The sequence below is a fragment of the Guillardia theta genome (genome assembly GCF_000315625.1).
Source record: "Guillardia theta CCMP2712 unplaced genomic scaffold GUITHscaffold_11, whole genome shotgun sequence".
Classification (NCBI taxonomy): domain Eukaryota; class Cryptophyceae; order Pyrenomonadales; family Geminigeraceae; genus Guillardia; species Guillardia theta.
The window spans coordinates 180,172-200,302 of NW_005434663.1; the positions used below are offsets into that span (position 1 = coordinate 180,172).

A 20,131-nucleotide genomic window follows, 5' to 3' on the forward strand; every position below is an offset into this window, starting at 1 on the left:
GACATTGGCATCGGAAGCACCTTGATCTGCGTTCGGAAGCATAGCATCTTGCACACAATTTTTTCATGGACCGCCATTAAAATTTCACACTTTTGGAGGCATATTTTAAAAATTGACGACGAAAACGAAAATTTGCTGGAATACTGTTAACAGTATACCGGAACACTTTTCATGCTAACTGTTAACAGTAAAATAAGGCCCGAAAGAATTTAACTGTTAACAGTATACCGGACCCACCTACTGGGTTGACGGCAGCAGTGACGGCAGTGACTCGGATGGGATTGAGTGGGGAGGAGGGTCCGGGGGATGAGCGGGGATGAGGGTTCATCGGCGCCGCGGCCACAATGGAGTGGGCAGGAGCGATGCTGGGAGGGACAGGGAGGAAGAGGAAGAAGGAGAGGAGAGGGGAAGAGTAGAGAGGAAACGGAATGAAGGGTAGGGAAGAAAACTGGAGAAGGAAGAAGGAAGCAAGGTTAAGGGCTGGAGAGGTGATGGATTGAGTTTCAGAAGCGATGGTATTCGGGATGGTTGAAATGGGGAGGAGCTTGCTGGAAGAGTGCAGAAGAAAACTCCTTGTGCTCTTGACAAGATGCTGAAGTTTGTTCCTCAGCACCTGGGCAAGAATGCCTCCGAAGCACCGAGATACATGCTTTCCGACGGGTCGGATCAAACGGATTATGCAGCAGGACGAGGAGGTAGGGAAGATCTCCAAAGCTGCGCCTGTGCTGGTGTCCAAGTGTCTTGAGCTGCTCATCGGCGACCTGGTGAACAAAGCATCGCAAGTGACTAGGTCAAAGAATGCGAGCACTGTCAACGTGAACCACCTGAGGGAAGCCGTTGCCAAAGAAAGCACGTTCGACTTCCTGCAAGATGTAAGAAACAGGAGGAGGCGGGGGGAAGGAGGGGGCGGGGGAAGGAGGGGAAGGAGGAGGCGAGGGGAAGGAGGGGAAGGAGGAGGCGGGGGGCAGGGAAGTGGGAGTGTTGTTGACGGTAAATTGACTTGAACATGAAGGTGGTTGGAAAGTTCGTACCCTCCAGCGAGAATGAGGATAAAGTAGTCGGGTGAGTCTTCAATGCAGGAGGAGGAGGAGGAAGAAGAAAAAGGCTGAGATTGAGTCTCAAGGTCGGACGTGGAGGAAGCTACTCATCCAGGCGACGATGACAGCGGGTCAGATAGCGACGAGAATGCGCCGAGCTCATCAACGGGGAGAGGAAGGGGCAGGGGGAGAGGAAGAGGTGAAGGAAGAGGGAGAGGGAGGGGCAGAGGAAGGGGACGGGGAAAGGAGGCAGGGGAGAACGAAGATGGCGCCCCTCCGAAGAAGCAGCGAACACAGGACGGAGAGAAGACTGGTCGAGGACGAGGAAGGGGCAGGTCTGCTCGCTGCTGCTGAACTTCCCTCTCGTTGACGTGTAGAGGAAGAGGAAGAGGACGCGGGGCGAAGGCTGCTGGGGGGACAGCTGGCGATGGAGAAGAGGAGAGCAAGGGCATGGAAGTGGAGGAGAAACCAGCGGCGAAGGAGGAGGTGAAGTATCAGGATACTCCGTGGTGACCTGACATGTGAAGCAGACTGCCGCGGAGGCGAATGAGTAAGCAGAGAGAGAGAAGGGGTTGAAAGAGGGGAAGGGAGGAAGAGGATGGGGCAAGGGAGGGGAGAGGAAGGGAGAGGAACAAGAAAAGATGTATGCTGGATGGACAGAGGGAAGGGGAGGTACAGCTGATGTACTTGCTGCAGATCGAAAACTGCGACTTCGTTCGAGCATCGCAAGGTTGACGATGACTATGACGATGACGAGGTTGTCTTTCCCCTCCCCTGCTCCTCAACTCACCTCTGAACCCTCCTTCCTCTCCCGCTGTCACTGACGCATCCTGTTGCAGTGAAGGCAAGATGGTGATGGGATGAAAGCAGATCCGAGAACTTTCTCGACAAGCAGAACACTACCTCTAGCACTTCCTGTTCTTTGCTTGCATTCTTTAGGAAAACTTTAAATATGACAAAAGTTGACTCTGAAAAAGAGTCCAGACTCAATTCTGAATATCCTCCTCGGCTCCTCGGCTCCTCCTCCTCCTCCTCCTCCTCCTCCTCCTCCTCATCCACATCTCCATCGGAAACTACTCGCCACCTCGTCGATCCTGACTGATGTCATCTTGCAGACCGAGAATGCACAACAGCTGTCAAACATCGTCAGAAGGCGTTTGAAGCTCCTCCTTTCTTCCTCCCAACCCTCCTGCCTCCTCCTCTTCATCACCTTCTCCTTGCTTGTTATGTTCCCTCCCACAGTGTTTTGCTGCCCTCCACCAAGAGTGTCAAGACTCTCCGAGTTCAAGTCGACATCCTGACAGCAGCGTCATCTCCCACACTCTTCCTTCCGCCTCCTCCTCCTCCCCCATCGATATCCCTCTTCGCTCCCGAACCAGTTCCTCCTACCCCTTCTCCTCTCCAACGCCATCCACGTACCAGCGTTCCTTCGAGCTTCCTCGTGTACAGGATCCTCTCCTCCACCGTGCTGGTTGAGAAGTCAGGAAGGAGCCGACAAGCGAGGAGGAACAGACCAGGGGGCGTAGTAGACGGTGCAGCAGACCTCCTTGCTCTGTCCGATGCGATGGCAGCGGTTCATCGCCTGCGCCTCCTCGCTGGGGTTGGTGAAGGGCTCCAGCAGGATGACGTGGGAGGCGACGCTGAGGGTCAGGCCAGCAGCGAGCTGACCAGCGTTGAGGAGGAAGACGAAAGTCTGCGGGTCCTCGTTGAACGTCCTGACCGCATCCTCCGCCATGCCCGGCTCCTCCCCTGTGGTGAGCCGGACGAATTTGATCCCTTCCTCCTGCAGCACGAGCGAGACATGCGCGATGGCTGAGTGATACTGCGAGAATACAACCACCTTCTCCTTCTCCTTCATGCTCTGCTTCAGGTCGATCAGCAGCCGCTCGACCCTGCTGCTCCTGCTGGAGGAGGCCGAGTGGAAGGAGCTCCTTGCTCCCAGCGGCGCCTTGCAGAAAAGATGCATGTGGGAGCCGAAGGAGCAGTCGAGGGAGGGAAAGTTGGCGATGCCTGGGATGGAGGATCGATCCAGATGGCCCTGGGGAGGAGGAGGAGACGCTGCTACCTCCTCACTCTCTGCTGCAGGAGACCAGGAGATCACTTGGAGAGGCTCCGTCCTCTTGTTCTTCTTCTTCCTCTCCTGCTTCTTCTCCTGTGCCCCGGACTCCTCAGAGGCAGGGGGGACGATCTTGATGAGGTTGGAGAAGGAGAAGGTCTTGCGACAGAGAGGGCAGGGGGCCGTGAGGGAGGCGAGGGAGGAGCCGGCTCGCCCCTCGTTCGTCTCCCGCCATGTCAGCCAGTGGAGGATGCAGTCCTCACAGCCGAAGTGAGCGCAACGCATGAACGTCGGGCGCTTGCTGTAATCGCAGCCGTCGAGGCAGACGCAGCACTTGGGAGCCCCACCATTCTCGATCTCAAACAGCTCGCTGAAGCCTCGCTGCTGCACCTCCTGCTCGGCCTCCAGTCCTGCACAGACGTCATCTCCTCTTCGTCTCTGTCCTCTCTCCTCACCGAGCTCCTTCGAACGGCAGAGGATCCGGAAGTAGGGGAGGAGGGCAGAGAGTTTCTCCTCCGTTGAATCCAGCAGGCTTTTCTTCTCCTTGATCATCTGCTCCACAATCATCGCCCGCTCCCTCTGCTCACTCCTCCTCCTCGTCTCTACTCGCTCCTCACGCACCTTCTGCTGCTCCTGCAAGAGGTTGCCCCCCTCCTCAGTCGGGATCTCCTCGGCGCTCAGCGAGGGGCTGGAGAGCTTCTGGAGGAGCTTCCTCTTGGATCCGTTCACCTCGGCGTCTAGCGGGATAACTCCCATCGTCCCGTCCTCCTTCATTCCCAGCACATGGCTCTGCTTCAACTCCAGCAGGTTGCCAAACCCCAGCTGCCGCCACCCATGAGCCGTCTCGGCACAGACGGCGATCACCTCTCCCTCCTCGCACTTGAGCTCCTGCTCCCTCCCTCCCAAGTGCTTCCTCAGCACGCGGTAGCGAGTCACTCGGAACCCTCCTCCACGGGATGAAGCCGACGGCGAGGAGGAGGGGGAGGAGGAGGAGTGCTTAAGGATGGCGAAGCTTCGTCGGAGAAAGCGGAAGGAGCAGCGCGACCCTTGCGTGATGAAGTCCCAGTACCGCCCGCTCGTAATGCGCTCAAGCGCCATCCTCCACCTCAGCCTCAGCAGGCTCCTCCTGCTCGTCCTGGCCTCCAGCTCCAGCTCCTCTTTCGACTTTCTCAGCTCCTCGATCCTCTCGCCCAGCGACTGCACCGCGTAGCTCCTTTGCCGGTCGTAGACTCCCGTTACCTTGGCGTCATGCCGCACCATGTGCTCGAGCGAGCGATTGGTCTCCTCGATCTTCCTCGCCTGCATCAGCACGCCAGTCGCCTCCTTCACCGTCATCTCCCGCAGCTCCATCTTCAACTCTCCTGCCATTGCCGCTGCCACCGGCCGGTAGCTCAGCCTCAGACGCGCGTCCAGCTCGAGCAGCATGGCCTTGCACCCGGCGCCTCCGCAGAGGAGGAAGGGAGAGATGCACGCGGCCCTCAGCGGACGCAGCCAGAAGTGCGCAGGGTGACGATGGTGGGAGGAGGAGGCGGCGAAGGCGAAGGAGAGGCCTTCCTCCACCTCATCGCGGCACTTGGCCTCCAGGTAGTCGTACATGAACCTCTCCGACGCCGAGAGCTCAACAGGGACGCGGCGAACAGAAGAGGGAGGAAGACTGACGATGCTCCTTCCGTCGGCGTAAGTCTGAGACTTGGAGTGTCGGATCATCACGTTGCGGAGGAGGAGGTCGAGCAGCTCAAGAGCGCTCCTCTTCCTCTCCGAGAAGGGCTTCGCGATCCTGATCTCCCAGAACCCGTCAAGCTCGTCAGGGAGGCAGAAGGGGAGGATGCCGAGGAACTTGAGCTCGCCGTGGAGGTCCGAGACGGAGGAGTACAGCGGGGTTCCCGACACCATCCACCTTGTGTTGCACCTGCGACGTTTCATGAGCGGAGAGGTAGAGAGGAGGCAATGGGAGCAGAGGAGAAGTAGAGAGAAGAAACGAGGGGGGAGCAAGGAATCACAAACGAAAAGAAACGATGAAAGAGAGGATAACAGACAAGCAGGTTGGCAGCAGCAGCAGCAGCCATGGGGACCTGAGCTTGTCGCAGGTCTTGGCCAGGAGCGACTTGGCGTGTCGAACTTCCTGCATCTCGTCGAGCACGACCCGCTCCCACCGAACCTTCTGGAACGAGAGACGCTCGGAGGACAGCACGGGGTAGGTCGTGAGCACAACGTCCTCCTCGAAGAACACCCTCAAGCGCTCCATCTTGTGGCCTGCGTGACCAGGGCAGACCCTCCCCTCGCACTCCTTGGGGCCGCCCGGAATGAGAGAGCAATGACCTGTGACGGACATGGAGGAGGAGATGACTGAGAAGGACAGGACGTCCGAGCTCTTGCCGACACACTTCTCGAGCTCCGACGACCACTGAGACAGCAGGTGGGGAGGGACAACGATCAATGTCCCTCCTCTGATCAGCTTCTTGGCCCCCTCGTCCTCGTCCTCGTCCTCGTCCTCCTCTGCACCTGCCTTCACTCTGTTTTCACATTCTCCATCGTCCTCCATCTCATCACACACTGTCGAGTCGTCTGCTGACCCACTCCTGTCGCTTCCAGCCACTTTCCTCACCTGCTTCTTTCTCTCCTTCTGAGTCAGGATGAGCGCTACCACCTCTGCTGTCTTTCCCAGCCCCATCTCTTCCGACAGGATCCCTCCGTGAAACACCGGAGGCTCCTCCAATCTCAGCTCTCCCAGCTTCAAAGAGATGAGTCAGCAGACGATGACAAGGTGCAGACAGGATGGGGCAGGAGCAGGAGCAGGAGCAGGAGCAGGAGCAGGAGCAGGAGCAGGAGCAGGAGCAGGAGCAGGAGCAGGAGCAGGAGCAGGAGCAGGAGCAGGAGCAGGAAATCGTGTGACAGGAAAGAGAAGTAGATGGGAAAGATGAAGGTCAAACAACCTCTGGCGCGTAGTAGTAGAAGCCACCGTCTAGGAACTCGTGGCGTTGCCAGAAGAGCTGGTTCAAGCCGAACTCAAACTCCTCGTGGTCGATCATCCACTGCAGGGTCTGAAGCTGGTAGTCCAGCAGCTGCAGCCTGAGCCCTTTGGGCTGATTGGCCGACGGGTAGCCGGTGTGCTCCTGGGCCTTCAAGACGCCTTTCCTCGTGAAGTCCGACCTACTGTCCTTCTCCTCCGGACGAGAGAAGAAGACCGGCTGCTTGAGACGCTCTAGCTTCACGAGGGGACGGACAGAGCCGACGGGCTTGAGGCAATCCATGAGGTCTCGGATGGGAGGGTAGGCGATGAGGTAGAAGATCATTCGCCGCAGGTAGACCCACATCGTCACTGTCAGCACCCCGTCCTGCACTTGCGATGCAGCCCGTGGAGCAATGATGCGAAGAAGAGGCTGCGGCATCCAAGGCAGAGAGTCGTCGCTTGGCTTCATCAGGTCTTGCATCGTCTCCAACGCTCGCTCGAACTTCTCGTCTTGTACTTTGAGATCCTCCCGACCGCAAGCCTGCACAAGTTTGGAGACTGTGAAGCAGCCGCTTGACTGCGACTCTCCGTCCTCGTTCCATGTGATGTGAGCAGAACCTTTCTCCTGGTCCGGCTGCGTGGCCGGCACCTCTGAGGTCAGAAGTTCCATCAGCTCTGCGATCCTCGGCGAGGGAATCGAGAACGTCATGGTCATGGTTCCCGCAAGCCGACACACCTCTGCAAGATCCAAGTCACCAGCACGTCGGTTCAGCACGCTTGCTTACCCATGGCCCGCTTGCAGGATGTAGCTTGCCTTGCGCCTTGCTTAGAAGACCATTCAGCAGGAGGTTCAACTTTCTCGTTGCCATCTTGACGAATAGAAGCGGGTGGATCTTTGATCCACTCGGACCAAAACAAGTCTGCGGATGAACAAGAAGATGCGGCGAGAGGACGTGATTGCACGTCTGGTCCTGATTCTCCAGCCCCATCCGCTCTCTTGTTTCTAGAAGCCCTTTGCTTCTTGCTTGTGCCTGCATCCTGCTGGATGCTTCGCTTTTGTTTCCCCATTTCCCTACAATGCATCCATGAGAAAACATTACTGAGCGAGACGGATCGCTCGAAAGCAATCTCTGCTTTTCCATCATGCTGCATCAACACATCTCTCGGTGTGTGTGTGTCTGTGCCTCCCTCGACTCTTCCGCCAGTTCTTCTCGTTTGTCTTCATTCTTTCACATCGCCCCATTCAAACATCGGTTTCTCTTCTACTCCCTTTCCCTCCTAATAGTTACTAACTCACATTCAACCACACATTCCACGCTGTACACCTACTTTCTTATGAGTCTCTCACTCTTTTTCTCCTTTTTCTGCTCAGCTAGTAGAACTTCTCATTATTGCTTGCTGTTGTTTAGCTCGAAGAAGCTCTGTATGTCCCAATTTCAAGAGATCTTCCTTGCTCTTTAGCTTCAGCTTCTACTCCTATGACGGCTCATTCATCGCCACCTCCCTCGTCTCCCTCCTCCTCATCCACCCGCCCATCCGTTCCTAGCTTGCGCACTTTTGCGGCATTCCCCTCCACCACCCCACCCTCTCCGTGGAACCTCACTGGTGGTGGTTAGTAGAACCACCACCCCATTTCTTAATTTCACCCCTCATTTCAGTATTGCACAAGGGGGTAGGGTGCCCCGGGCCTAGGAAAAGGCCCACGAACTTCCGACCGGCCCGGGTCACCGGGCCCAGTGGTGAGCCGCCGGCGGGCCCCGGGCGCCGGGAACTTCCGAAGGCTCGGAAGTTCCGAACTTCCCACCTGCGGCAGCTGAGGCCGCGTGGACTTCATGGCCAGTGTGCTTCCGAGCCTAGTCATAGCCTTTCAAGTGTGACTTCGGAAAGGAGCGGCCGCGGCGGCAACGGACGGCGGGCCCGGACCTAGTGGCGCCGGGCAGCGGAACTTGAACTGAGGCCTGGCCGGCCGGGTCACCGTAACGGTGCACGGCCGCCGGCCCCGCGGCCCAGCGCCCCGTGCGCGGCCGGTGCCAGGTGCGCCGGCGGGTTGCCAGTGTTCAAAAACTCAGTGAACTTGTGACTTCAAGACGGGCAAGTTACACGGTAGTGACTCAGACGGTTTATTCATGACAGTGACGGTGTCACCGGGACTCGTCAGGGAGACTCTCACGCCGGGGCCGCCGGGCCCGGGCCGCCCGGCCGGGCGGCCCGGGGCCACGACAGGGGCCTGCCGTTACTGCAGTAACGGGAGCACTTGAAGAGCCGCTGGACATGGCAGCTTGCCGTGAGTAAGGAAGAAGATCAAGAGGAGGAGAGGAACTGCAAGTGAGTGAGTGCCAGCAGACAGGAAGGACAGCTTGACTTGTTGTTCGAAAAGACAGTCATCTCCCTCCCTGAATCTGATCAGATGACAATCTTGTCTTTCTCTGGAAGGCCGGGAAGGCTCAGCACCGCCAAGCAAGGGCTTGCTCTGCTCGTGTCGTCGTGGGCTGGTTTGATTCTGCTGATCGTGACTTTCTTTCTTCTCCGGCCAACACATCATGGGGGTGCAGAGCTCTTGCAAAAGGAATCTGCAAGCTTGAAAAGGGCTGGAAAGAGTGTGGCAAGCAATGTTCACAGAGCAGATCACCACACAGCCTTGACCCTGAAGAAGTCGAAGAGAGTCAAATCAAAGTCACAGGCCCTTCATGCTGCCAACTGTGAATGTGTGTATGGAGGCAACCCACTATCAGAGATCAGCGAACCCAACGTCTTCCCTGGGCCCTCCGAGTACGGTCCCGACTCGCCCAACTCGTACGCCCCGGCAGATGCTGCAGCGGAAGATCCATGCTGCGCGGGTGACGTTGCGTGGGGTGCCCCGGCGCTCCCCTTGAGTGACATGAGAAAGGTTAGAGACTGGGAGGTAGAAGAGCTTGTAACGACACGAGCGTAGGTGTACGAGATCAACGAGCCAAACTTCAAGGAATGGAAGGAGTTCGAGAAGGAGAACAACATCTTCCCGGGGATCGTGGATTGGGATCCAGATTGTATGCATCTTTTTATTTTCGAAAAGTATACGATGCTTGACAGTGATGCTACAGCTCCTCATGGTTACAACCCTCCGTTTGACACCAAGGAATTGTTTGACGGGCACGGAGGAATAATTGGGTTGGAGGTGAGCGTCTCGCTGCTTCTGCTCGCCATGGTGACTTGCTTCTAGGATTCGGACAACTGGGAGAAGACGTTGGATTCTGTTCAACCTGATCAGTATGGTCACTATGCTGATGGTAGCACAACGGGCATGGACAGCAACGTTTTCGCGAATGGGTATCAATTCCCTGGTATGTTTGGTTGCCTTCTTCCCCTCCTTGTGACTTTTGCTCCTCAGCCTATTAAAGCTGCTTCAGACCCAGTTAATGTTGCACCTTTTATTACATTCCAGAAAGTGTAGCTCAGACGAACAGGGGAATGAGAGACAAAGGCTAGAAGTTGGTAGAATATTGAAAGCTTCGTTTATTTCCAACCTCCCCGCTCTTGCTTCATTCAGCTGTGATCTTGTCTCGCACGGTGTTCTTGTTGGTCTACCTCCCTCTCTCATCTCTCTGCCTGTTCGGCTTCTCCTCTCCTCCTTGCTCTCTTCTGCTGCAGTTGGCAGCCACGCCCCTCTAGGTGACCAAAGACTTGCCGGGCTACCTCTCAGCCTCGAGGGGGTAGGGGTATACTTGGGTTCTTTCTAGAATAACCGGGGTAGTTCCTGGATCATGGAGGGGTAGTGGCAAATTAAGATGGAAGGGGGTAGGTCACCTGGGGTGGAACACGGATTTAGAACATGGACAACGGGGGAAGGGTAAAGATGAGAGGAGGAGGGGGAGAGCGAGAGGGAGGACGAGGAGTCTGGTCTTGTCTTCTTGCACGCTCAACCTTACTCCGCACAGTCTGCCTGTTGTGAAGCGGCTCCAATGACGCTCACCAATGGTCCTCGTGTTGAGGCGCAAGCAAGAAAAGCAAGGCACTTCTGCACTGCAGCTTGCTTGTTCATCGTCATGGCAGCCGCCTGCATCGCACTGCTGGAGGACGTCTCTCCCGATGATCTCAAGACGGCTCTGACGTCAATTCCTTACATCCGTCAAGAAACCAGAGACAAGATTGATAGCGGAATGTGGGACGAGGACGCGGTAGAAACAGACCAAGAGGCCGGGTTGCTCCCTCCCAATCCACCTCCACCCTCAGACGACTCGAACGATTTCAACTTCTCTCCGCTTACTGTAAATGCTTTGTGCTCGAAGCGTGGGTATGCTGATTTCATGTGGCAGTCGTCGAAGCGAGGGAGCGCAGGCAGCGGAGCGGGGGATCGGAAGCAGAACCCTTCGAAGAATGGAAAGAGCTTCTCTGATCACTCGAAAGAGAAGAGCAACAAGATCGAGCGAGGAAAGCAGCAGAAGCGAGAGGGTAGTGCACGTTTGACCCTTTCATGTCCTCACCACCTTTGCAGGAACTTCTCGGGGAAAGCAGAAGCCACAGAAAGAGGCAGATGCCCAAGGTATCGGGGGAGAAGGGCAAGAGGCGGAAGAGACGGAGGAGGAGGTCGAAGCTGAGCACCAGAATGCTGGAGATAAGTTCCAAGGGGGAAGCAAACCACAAGGGGGAAGCAAGGAACGAAGGCACAAGATTGGGATCGGTGTGGGTGGGGAAGGGGAGGAAGAGGAGGCAGAGGAAGAGGAGGCAGAGGAAGAGAATGGGATAGAAGGAATCGGAAGGGGCGAGCACGCAGCTCAAGTGGGGGAGCAGCAAGGCACGGGTGCAAAAGAGGATCAGGAGAAGAGCAGCGAGCAAGGGAAGTTGGAAGGACAGAAAGAAACTCGTGATTCAAGCGCACCGGGTCATTGTGCTTTCGAGGCGAGCAAGAGGTGATAGGAGAAGTGTGAGGCACTTGTAACTTGTGGAATTTGCACCAGGTGTGGAGCAGATGAAGACTGTCCTGCAGGAGGAGGGTCTTGCGTCTTCTGGGCTTGTACGGGAGACCCAGAAGTGAGATGCAGAGACTCTCAGGATTGCTCGTGAGTTGTTGTTGTCTCTCTCCTCTCTCCCTCTCTGCTTCTGACGTCGTCGGTCCAGGACCGTCGGGGGTGTCTGCACTGGTCCTGGTCATTGTTCCAACAGCGTCAGCAGCGCATGCGCAGTCGACAAGGATTGTGGCGGCGAGGATGACTTTTGCATCGTGAATGGCTTCTGTGATTTCTCTCCGTCAACACCGTAATCTTTAAAATCATTCGTATGTTGTTTCAATATCTGACGTACACCAGTTGCTCTGGCGACATGGATTGTGGAGATGCTGGTGGAAGATGTATGATGAATGATCAGGTGCTTGATCCTGGTTCCAGCCTCAGATGGGTTGACGCTGTCGCAAGGCATGGTGGCAGGTCAATCAGAACTTTCCTGCGGACAAAGACTTCGGACCCTTTCAATCTTGGACAAGGTTGAAATTTCAACATAATTTCTGGAATTCTGATGTCATACAGATCTCAATTGCTAGCCAAGATTAAGATTCTGAGGAAGAAACTAAGGCATGCAAAGTTGAAGCCACATGGTTTTGAGTGACTCTGCATCAGATTTATTCGGGGGGATCTAGAGAAGCAAGTTCCTATCAACACAGCATTTGGAAACAACATCACCAAACTCAAGGACGAAATTCCGAAGATGGGATCAACCTTGCAGCGGGCATTGCCCGCTGCTTCCGATTCTCAGGTGCTCTCCTCCTTTTCAAGATCATGTCTTGTTGACACTTCTTCCAAGGAACTTTCGAGAATTAGAAAGGAAATGGCAAGAAGCTTCACAGCGATAAGGAAGAGAGTAGTCGGTAACAGCAGATTAGTGGTACAGACACTCTCTGACGCGTTTGTGTTTGTTCAGATTTCAACTTGTCAATGCACAAGTCTGAGGACGAACAAGATCAGATCCTCCTCAAGTTGAGCGATCTTAACTTCTCTGAAGTCGCACCAGACAGTCTGTCTTCACCGTATGCCACGATCAACGAGTTGAGACGTGAGCTGGTGGATCTGAACACGTCCAAGGCACAAGACAGCTTCCTGTCACAAGTCAACCGCACATGGAAGCAATATCACGATTGGGAAGACTATGTCGACAAAACAAGAGATGAGCAGTTTGGAAACGTTTTCAGGCTCAGCTTCATCTCCAACTTACAAAAACTTCTGTACCATTTCTTTAGTATTAACGTGGTTCGCAAATCACAGTTGCAAGTGATCAAGGAGGAGATCGACGACATTCGAGACGCGGGCGACTCGGGGAGAAGCAACACATGGATGAGACTCAACAGGATCAGAGAACATCTTAACTACAGCCGGGTCATGCCGCTTGTGACGAGGATCGCAGAGCTCAACGACAAGAATGATCTTGCTGTTCGGAGCTTGCTGCGGGCGATCCTTGATAGAGCTCAGAACGGGTCAAGAGCGAACGTCACGTCCTGACTCACTTGTGTTAGTAAACGCCCGTCACATACAAACTCACTTATTAGTAGTGCCTCACTGATGTGTGATCGGACCGTTGACGTACCCCGCGGGCCGCCGGACAACCCGGCGGGCTCGGATTCATACCGGGCCGAACGCACCGTCACTGAAGCCACCTTAGTCTGCCTCGGACCGTAAGGAATCAGGCTGACTCCGCCGGGGCCCGGGGAGCGGTCCGACGATCACTGCCGCACTGTAGCGTAGACTTACCTGAACGTGTCCGACGCCGCTGGTTCCTATCCGGCTGACTCGCGTAATCGACAAGAGTCAGCGAGTGCGGCTGACTGGAAGCATCTGACTGGTTTGATTGATCCGTGGGCCCTGACTCGAGGCTTCGGATGAGTCGCAAGGGCGAGGGGAGGGGGCGGATCCCGGCTCACCAGCTCTAGGTCCGAGGAGAGAGGCTGACGGGGTGCGGCTGGTCCGATCAGCTAGTAGGCTCCTCCCCTCCTCCCCTCAGTCCTCCCCTCACAGTCTGCTCCCAGTCCTTCCCTCACTGTTCCCTCAGGCTCCCCTCCTCCCCTCCGACGAGGCTGTGAAAAAAAAACTTTTACAAGGATAACGTATGTCAGCACCCCACCCCACCCCTTCATCAAATACCCCGGATCATTAAACCCCTACCCCAATTTTTCCAGTGTGATACCCACGTTTGTCCAATAATTATTACCTATCATAGTACCCCTACCATACATTTCTCACTACCCCACCCTGGCCCTTCGCCCCCCGCCAGGTTACTCGGTCTTGCAAGCGAACACTCAAACCCCATTTCCTCCCACCCCACCCCCCGTGATGTTTCACCCCCACCTACTTCAATCACTCTGACTCACCCGTACTTTCTACGCTTCATCCCGTTACACACATGGGTAGTAGTACCTACCCACGTTACCTGCAGGGATGCAGGGACCACCCCCTACCCTGTAGAGGATACAAATTCACCCCCGCCCTCACGAGGCTCCGACAGGTTTATGTCAGTGGGAAGAGGCTAGAGCGATCGAGGGAAGCGAGGAGAAGGCGGAGGAGAGAGGGAGACCATGGCCATGAAGTCAGAGGATGCGATGCTTGTTTGGAGGAGAAACAGTGAGCGCAAGAAGCAGCAACAGCACGTGTGGACGATGAATGAAGGGGTTTGGATGGCAAAGGAGGTGTACGTGCTTAGTGTGTAAGGAATCGTTGAGGATGGGCTTACAATCAGGACCAACAAGAATGGTGAAGATTGTTTGATTGAATGAACAATGCGTGAGCGGCTCAAAGGAGGTGTCGAGGAACGGGACGAGGAGGTGTATCTCGTAGAGGCGTAGAGGCGATTTTCACGTCACCAGTGGCCAGTGGAGCAATCAGTGGTGGCGCTAGCAAGAGAATGTGTGAAAGATGACAGAGCGAAGTTCGATGAAAGTGATGAAATGGTGGTTGTCAACACAGCACACATCGACGTAGCTGTAGCCCGTAGTCTTTCATGCTTGTTCTTGTTTACTCGATCGTTGTAACATACTTGTGTCAGATGTGGAAGGCTACGGTTGTTGCCTCGTGCCTCGCATCGGCACAGGTTGTCTCTTCCTTCCAGTTCACTCCTTCTCTCTCTCATGCTCGTCTCGGCTCCTCCCCTTCCATGTGCTCGAGCAGGAAGGTGAGGTCCGTTGGTCGCCTCCAGCCGAAGATGGTGGCATCGGCTCCATCCAGCGCTCAGGTCCCAGCAGAGGAGCAGTGGGTGTTGAACCTTGACTACGAAGGGTTCCGCCGAGAAGTGGCAGACTTGGGCAAGGAGCTGGAGCAGAACCAGGGAGCTGAAGACGTTGCTCACTTGAAGAAGATCTGCCTGTGGTCGGACATCTGCGCGGTTGTCGGGCTGGCGACCATGTGGTTGCCGCTCAACCCGATCTCGGTGATCGCGCTTTCCCTCTGGAAGTTTTCGCGCTGGACGACCATCGCTCACCACACCGGACACGGAGGATACAACAGGGCGGACGAGACCAAGTTCTTCAACTCCCGCGGGTTCGCGACTGGCTCGCTCTTTAAGCGAGTGACACAGTGGTTTGACTGGATGCTGCCCGAGGCGTGGAACATCGAGCACAACAACCTCCACCACTACCGTCTCGGAGAGCGAGACGACCCCGACCTCGTGGAGAGGAACATGCACTTCATCAGGGAGCTTAAGGTGCCTTCAGCGCTCAAGTACATGGTCGTTGGTTTCTTGATGTGCACCTGGAAGTGGTTCTACTACGCCCCCAACACTTACAAGGAGCTCAAGATCGCCGAGATGCGCAAGGCAGGCAAGGCGATCACCTCCGACATGAAGGCAACTGACGCGTACACGCTCAAGTCGTACCTGGACCCTGCCTTTGGGGTTGAAACCTTCCAGTGGTACTCGTTCATGGACCTGTTCAAGAACGTCATCGGCCCCTACCTCATCCTCCACTTCTTTGTTATGCCTCTCCCCTGCCTCCTCATCAGCCAGCAAGCGTACGTGAACGCTCTCATCAGCCTCGCCTTGGCGGATGTGCTCACCAACATCCACTCGTTCATCGTGATCGCTACCAACCATGCGGGCAGCGACCTGTACAAGTTTGATGACGGATGCAAGCCCAACTCCGCGACCTTCTTCATGCGCCAGGTCGTGTCCTCGACCAACTTCAAGACCGGAAGCGACTTCAACGACTTCATGCACGGGTGGTTGAACTACCAGATCGAGCATCACGTATGGCCGAACCTCAGCGCTCTGAGCTACCAGCGAGGACAAGCCAGGCTCAAGGCCATCTGCGACAAGTACGGGGTCCCCTACGTGCAGGAGAGCGTCTGGATCCGCCTCAGGAAGACAGTTGACATCATGGTCGGCAAGGCGAACCAGCGCCAGTTCCCTTCCTCCCTCGAGCGCCAGTCGGACCTCAAGGTGAAAAGAGAGGAAAAGGAGATGAAGGAAAGAGGAAGGGGAAGAGGGGGAGCGATGACGAGGAGAGAGAAGGGGGAAGGGAAGGCACAGTCAGGAAGAGATGTTGACATGCGCTGCAGGTGTGGAGCAACGAGGACATCGCGGAGAACAGCGCGAAACTCGGACAAGATGTCAAATTGAAGCCTGCTGTTTAAGTGTATTGAAATTCTTTCTCTTTTTGTTTGTTCACTTGTTAAAACTCGACTTTCTACGTCTGTTGTGTTGCTTCCTCCCTGGGAACATCCAAAGTTATGAACATTCCGAACAGCGCTGTCTCTCCTCTTTACCTGCCTGGCTGTCCTCCGCTGTTCTTGACTTCATCGCCCTGCTTTTTCAACCTTACGCAACCATCCCTGTCACCAGCGTCAGCCCTGCGATCAAGATCTTCCGCACGCACATCAACAGTTGCGAGGAAGCGACGCGGGTCCTCTAGGTGTGCCATGTGGCTCAAACCCGCAAGCTCCGCGTACTCTGCACGTTCGATGCCCTCGACGAAAGGAGCAACGAGTTCCTGCAGAGCAGTGTAAAGAGAGAGCTGGAAAAGGGAGAGGAGGAGGGCAGGTAGAGGAGAAGGTAATGAAGAACCTTGGAGATGTAGTCATGCTCTCCTCGCATCACCAGCGCAGGAAGATTCCTCGGCCACTTGCTCTCAAGATCCTTCTGGTCGATCCGAAAGTCCCCAACCTCAACCATCTCAATCAGTCGAGCACCTTCGAGCTCCACCGCTCACAGAGGTTGCGCCTCGCCACACGACACCGAGGTGGCAGAAGGCCTCCTGCAGGCAGAGAGGAGAAGACTTGAGGCGCAGGTTGTGCATGGTCGTGAACTTGTCGTTGGCCACCTGCCGAACGCCTTGAGCATCAGGGAGAGCAGAGACAAAACTCACCTGCAGCTTCCATTGCTCAACCCAATCCTTCTCGCGGGGCCAGTCAGGCCTCATCCCAAGCTCGTCAGGTGAGAGCCCGTCAAGCTCCCTCTTGTACTCGTCGATGATCTTCGTCGCTCGTTCCTGCGACTCAGCAGGAGACGCGGGAGAGCTCGCGAGAATGACAGACTTGAGGCCTGAAAGGAGCTTCGGGTGGTGGGCCAGGTGACGCATCACCACCTCTGCTGCCAAGCATCCTCCCCAGCTGTGACCCAAGAGGTGGAACCCACCTGCCTCCAGGAGGCCATGGAACTCAGCGAAGTGACTGAGCATGGTCGCCGCGTCCTCCGCGCTTTGCCGCACTGAGTAGAACTCCTCCTCCTCAGGCTCGTCAGACCTTCCACATCCCAGCTGATCGTAGAAGAACACGCTCCTGCCCCCCATCTGATTCAGCCCCTCCAGCGGTTCCAGGTAGTGCGAGGGAACTCCCGGCCCCCCGTGCAGGACCACAACAGGCAGAGCCGACGAGCGATCGTCCGCCGCCTTGCTGACTCCATACCATATGGAATAGCCTCTCACTCGCAAACTGCCTTCTTCCTTCATCTCCAGACTCCGTTTGATAGCGCTTTTTGCTCTTTGTCGCATCAGCATGGTGTTGACTTTGAAACATCCTGCTCGCAATCCGCCACAAGTCCCCATGAAGGCAAACATGCCGGGAGAGACGCGGCTCGTCCTCGTTTCTCCATCCGCCAACAGAAACAAGCTCAGCAGGGACAGGAGCCTTGTCGATCGCATCTTGAAGGAGCTGCCAGCCTTGACTCTTGTCTCTCCCTCTTCTCTCCTCCTCCTCTTCCCCTCTGTTCGCCCTGACCTCCTGGTCCCGGCAGACGTATAAAGGGTTTAGATCAGAAAGAAGGTTTAGGCATTCTCACCATATCGGTTTAGATCAGAAAGATTAGGTTGAACCCATTTCCCGCGCTTTCGCCATGAAGAGATCCAACGATGGCGGCGGCGGCGGCGGCGGCGGCGGCGGAGGAGGAGGAGGAGGAGGAGGGAAGAAGAGCAGGCTGATGCAGAAGACAGCAGCAGAGTTCTTCGCGGAGAACAAACACTTCGCTGGTTTCGAGAGCCCCGGTAAGTCTCTCTACACGTCGATCAGAGAGCTGGTGGAGAACAGGTGGGAGGGACGGCGAGCAGAGAATCGTGATTGAAGTTTTCATCAGTCTCGATGCAGCAGAAGCCATCGGCGTCCTTCCTGAAGTCCACATCATGATCGAAGAGATCAAGATGGCGACGTTTCGCAAGATGCACGGCATGGACGGCAGCGAGAAGGTTTCCTTTTCGGTGGGCTCCTGTTTGTGAGTTTTGCTTCACAGATCGACCTCGACCTTTACAAGAATGCGGAGGCTGGAGAAAGCTCGGCTCCCCAGAAGAAGCCTGCGGGGAAGAAAGTGAGCGCAAAGGACATGACATTCTTCAAGTTGACCGTCACCGACAACGGCTGCGGGATGAAGCACGAAGAAATCCCAAAGATGTTCGGATCTGTGCTGTCCGGAACCAAATACGGAGTGAGGCAGGTGATCGATCGATAGATGTGGAAATGCTTTCAAGATCCTCAAGGGGCAGCACAGGAGCGAGGGAAGTTTGGGCTCGGATCGAAGATGGTCTTGATCTGGAGCAAAGTACTCCAACAAGTCATTCTGTCTAGTTTCTCACTTGGCCTCGATCTCGTCAGATGAGTACAGGATTGCCTATGAAAATTCGAAGCTCCACCGGAAGCACAAAGCCAATCTCAGTCGTCAAACTTGATCTTGGTACACGAGGTTGCAGTTTCTCATACAGTGACATGGTTTTCGGCAAGACATTCATGCCAATGCCCCCAAGGTTCATCAGCATGACAAAGAATCCAACACCATCGGGTGATTGTTCCGCAGGGAAGGACTCAAGATCTGAATTTAACACGCAGATGGCGCGGGTCCCAGGTGGAAGTGACGATAGGCGGAGAGTTCAGCAAGTACAAGGGCTATATTGTGAAGTACTTGAGAGAGATGGCAGTTATCACTCCATATGCTCGGTACGCCGGTATATTCGAGAGCTCAGAATGACTGACATCTTCGTAGGTTTGAGATGCACTACATCTGTGAAGATAGTTCCAAGTCTTTTCAGATCATTCATTCACGAAGAAGTGAAAACATGCCGCCGCCTCCCTGCAAGGCAAAGGTCCGAGTGCTTTCCCTCTTTCCTCCTCTGCCGTTCTGAAGAAGCTGATGTCAGGTGCACCCGTCTGCACTGGATAATCAGATGATGGAAAATCTTATAAATCAATCATATCAGAAAGTTTTGCTACGGTATATGTTTTTTGGCGTCGTCTTGTGATTTGACGTTTTCCAGCTTCTTGACAGCGGAACTGGATTCTGTGGACACAAATCTGGCGAAGCGAATGATAGATGAATTTGGTTCAGAATTCTCTTATGAAATGCCCATCACCTCCATCGATAGCAGCAAGATTCGAAAAATTGTGAAAAAGATCTTGCAGCAAAAGTTGGATCAGGAGTTGACGTCTTTCAGGTTGATAAAATACTTCAATTCGAATTCGACCCGCCAAGTGGTGCAGTCCTCAGTCCTGCAGGGGAATATAATCTACATCTTGGAGTGAGTGCGCTGTCTCTACCATGCTCTGTCTGAGTAGCGCGCAGGTCATGAAGGAAATGAAACCAGACCTAATTGCGACAAGCACTCCAGATGTACAGCATCATCTGCACAATAATTTTGAAAGCAGTGATCGTTGTTGAAGGTGACGGTTGTCGATGGACATCCTGTGATCGTTGAAGCTGCTGTGTCGCTTGGTGGAAGAAAAGCAAAGGAAGGCATTACGGTGATCTCTTGACCCCAAAAGAATTGGCATAATGTAATGTGCTCAGGTGCACAGATTCGCCAACAGAATTCCTATGCTCTTTCAGGGCGGAAACGATGTATCCCGTTTCTGATCCTGATAATTTGATGTTAAATGATTGTCAGGTTTCAGTGAAGACGGCAAATACACGTATCAACTGGAAATCTTATCGTAAGTTCTTATACAGATTAATTCTTCGTTGTTTTCATTTTTCCAAGGTATGGACAAGAATAGCCATAAAATTGGAGTGTACATCAGCATCTGTAGCACAAAAATCCCATATGGAGGGCCAAACAAGGAATATATCGGAGATGAGAATGAAGATCTGCAGAGAGCTGTGAGTCAGATTAATCTAATTTGCATGATTCTCAACTTATTGGTAGGTGAAAGAGGCGATCATGAAGTGCTGCCTCCAGTTGAAGTCACGTCTCGCGAGGCAAGAAGCCATGAAGAATCAAAGAGAAAGGAAGAAGAACTTAGAGAAGTACATCCCTTCCGTCTCGAGAGCTCTCATTGGAATGTTGCAATCCATCAGTCAAGAGTAAGTGGTCAGATAGTCAGAAATGGCGATTGACTTCTTTCCCAGCACTTCCCCAGCAGCTGGGAGGGAACCGGATGTGCAGAAGGTTCTGGAAATGCTGAAACAAAAGGAGGTGTCTGAGGAGATTTTACAACACCGCCTTCGAACTTTTGTAGAGGAAGCTGACATGGAACAGGTTGCGAAACGTTTGATAGATTTCCGTATTGATCAGTTGCACACAGGCAATGGGAGGAGTCCAGACAGACGAAGCGAACATAGTCCGTGAAGATGCGTTCCTCTGCCTTTTGAATCAGGCTAGGAAATTCGAGAGAGATGTGCATAGCACTACATCAGTTTTCCGGTTTCTCATGTGAAGACAACTTC

General features: G+C 54.6%; 7 protein-coding genes across 7 annotated transcripts; 5 read left to right on the forward strand and 2 right to left on the reverse strand.

The window, feature by feature from the left end:
• Nucleotides 1-662: 662 nt before the first annotated feature.
• GUITHDRAFT_62423 (hypothetical protein) lies at nt 663-875 on the forward strand (the record flags this gene model as incomplete). Its single annotated transcript, XM_005838328.1, has 1 exon — nt 663-875. A coding segment is annotated over one exon (213 nt), but the record flags the coding sequence as incomplete, so codon positions are not given.
• A 1,642-nt stretch (nt 876-2,517) lies between these two features.
• On the reverse strand, nt 2,518-2,772 carry GUITHDRAFT_65999 (hypothetical protein; the record flags this gene model as incomplete). Its single annotated transcript, XM_005838329.1, has 1 exon — nt 2,518-2,772. The coding sequence occupies one exon, from the start codon at nt 2,770-2,772 to the stop codon at nt 2,518-2,520; it is 255 nt and encodes an 84-aa protein (XP_005838386.1).
• A 5,545-nt stretch (nt 2,773-8,317) lies between these two features.
• On the forward strand, nt 8,318-9,537 carry GUITHDRAFT_150891 (hypothetical protein). The gene is made up of 5 exons (XM_005838330.1): nt 8,318-8,930; nt 8,976-9,069; nt 9,124-9,197; nt 9,243-9,363; nt 9,411-9,537. Exons 1-5 carry the CDS (start codon nt 8,451-8,453, stop codon nt 9,416-9,418), a joined length of 777 nt encoding a protein of 258 aa, XP_005838387.1. The 5' UTR covers nt 8,318-8,450; the 3' UTR covers nt 9,419-9,537.
• Nucleotides 9,538-10,745: 1,208 nt separating this feature from the next.
• On the forward strand, nt 10,746-12,537 carry GUITHDRAFT_150892 (hypothetical protein). The gene is made up of 9 exons (XM_005838331.1): nt 10,746-10,929; nt 10,978-11,079; nt 11,138-11,275; nt 11,326-11,383; nt 11,431-11,498; nt 11,542-11,586; nt 11,632-11,767; nt 11,816-11,879; nt 11,933-12,537. The coding sequence occupies exons 8-9, from the start codon at nt 11,840-11,842 to the stop codon at nt 12,505-12,507; spliced, it is 615 nt and encodes a 204-aa protein (XP_005838388.1). The 5' UTR covers nt 10,746-10,929; nt 10,978-11,079; nt 11,138-11,275; nt 11,326-11,383; nt 11,431-11,498; nt 11,542-11,586; nt 11,632-11,767; nt 11,816-11,839; the 3' UTR covers nt 12,508-12,537.
• Nucleotides 12,538-14,200: 1,663 nt separating this feature from the next.
• On the forward strand, nt 14,201-15,624 carry GUITHDRAFT_157186 (hypothetical protein; the record flags this gene model as incomplete). Its single annotated transcript, XM_005838332.1, has 2 exons — nt 14,201-15,430; nt 15,550-15,624. The coding sequence occupies 2 exons, from the start codon at nt 14,201-14,203 to the stop codon at nt 15,622-15,624; spliced, it is 1,305 nt and encodes a 434-aa protein (XP_005838389.1).
• Nucleotides 15,625-16,390: 766 nt separating this feature from the next.
• Nucleotides 16,391-17,184, reverse strand: GUITHDRAFT_150894 (hypothetical protein; the record flags this gene model as incomplete). Its single annotated transcript, XM_005838333.1, has 1 exon — nt 16,391-17,184. A coding segment is annotated over exon 1 (644 nt), but the record flags the coding sequence as incomplete, so codon positions are not given.
• A 220-nt stretch (nt 17,185-17,404) lies between these two features.
• On the forward strand, nt 17,405-20,121 carry Top6B/Bin3 (Top6B/Bin3 vegetative topoisomerase VIB; the record flags this gene model as incomplete). The annotated part of the gene is made up of 19 exons (XM_005838334.1): nt 17,405-17,511; nt 17,558-17,666; nt 17,711-17,911; nt 17,966-18,016; nt 18,070-18,148; nt 18,196-18,253; nt 18,301-18,408; nt 18,485-18,554; nt 18,609-18,682; nt 18,726-18,852; nt 18,903-18,986; nt 19,031-19,078; nt 19,129-19,209; nt 19,256-19,306; nt 19,353-19,398; nt 19,446-19,564; nt 19,611-19,768; nt 19,814-20,001; nt 20,027-20,121. 19 exons carry the CDS (start codon nt 17,405-17,407, stop codon nt 20,119-20,121), a joined length of 1,854 nt encoding a protein of 617 aa, XP_005838391.1.
• Nucleotides 20,122-20,131: the final 10 nt, after the last annotated feature.

Coding starts and splice junctions, on each gene's coding strand:
- GUITHDRAFT_150891 (XM_005838330.1), top strand. CDS start 8,451: ATGACAATCTTGTCTTTCTCTGGAAGGCCGGGAAGGCTCAGCACCGCC. Junction 9,070..9,123: donor CGTGGATTGGGATCCAGATT/GTATGCATCTTT, acceptor GTGATGCTACAG/CTCCTCATGGTTACAACCCT. Junction 9,198..9,242: donor GAGGAATAATTGGGTTGGAG/GTGAGCGTCTCG, acceptor ACTTGCTTCTAG/GATTCGGACAACTGGGAGAA.
- GUITHDRAFT_150892 (XM_005838331.1), top strand. CDS start 11,840: ATGGCAAGAAGCTTCACAGCGATAAGGAAGAGAGTAGTCG. Junction 11,880..11,932: donor GATAAGGAAGAGAGTAGTCG/GTAACAGCAGAT, acceptor GTGTTTGTTCAG/ATTTCAACTTGTCAATGCAC.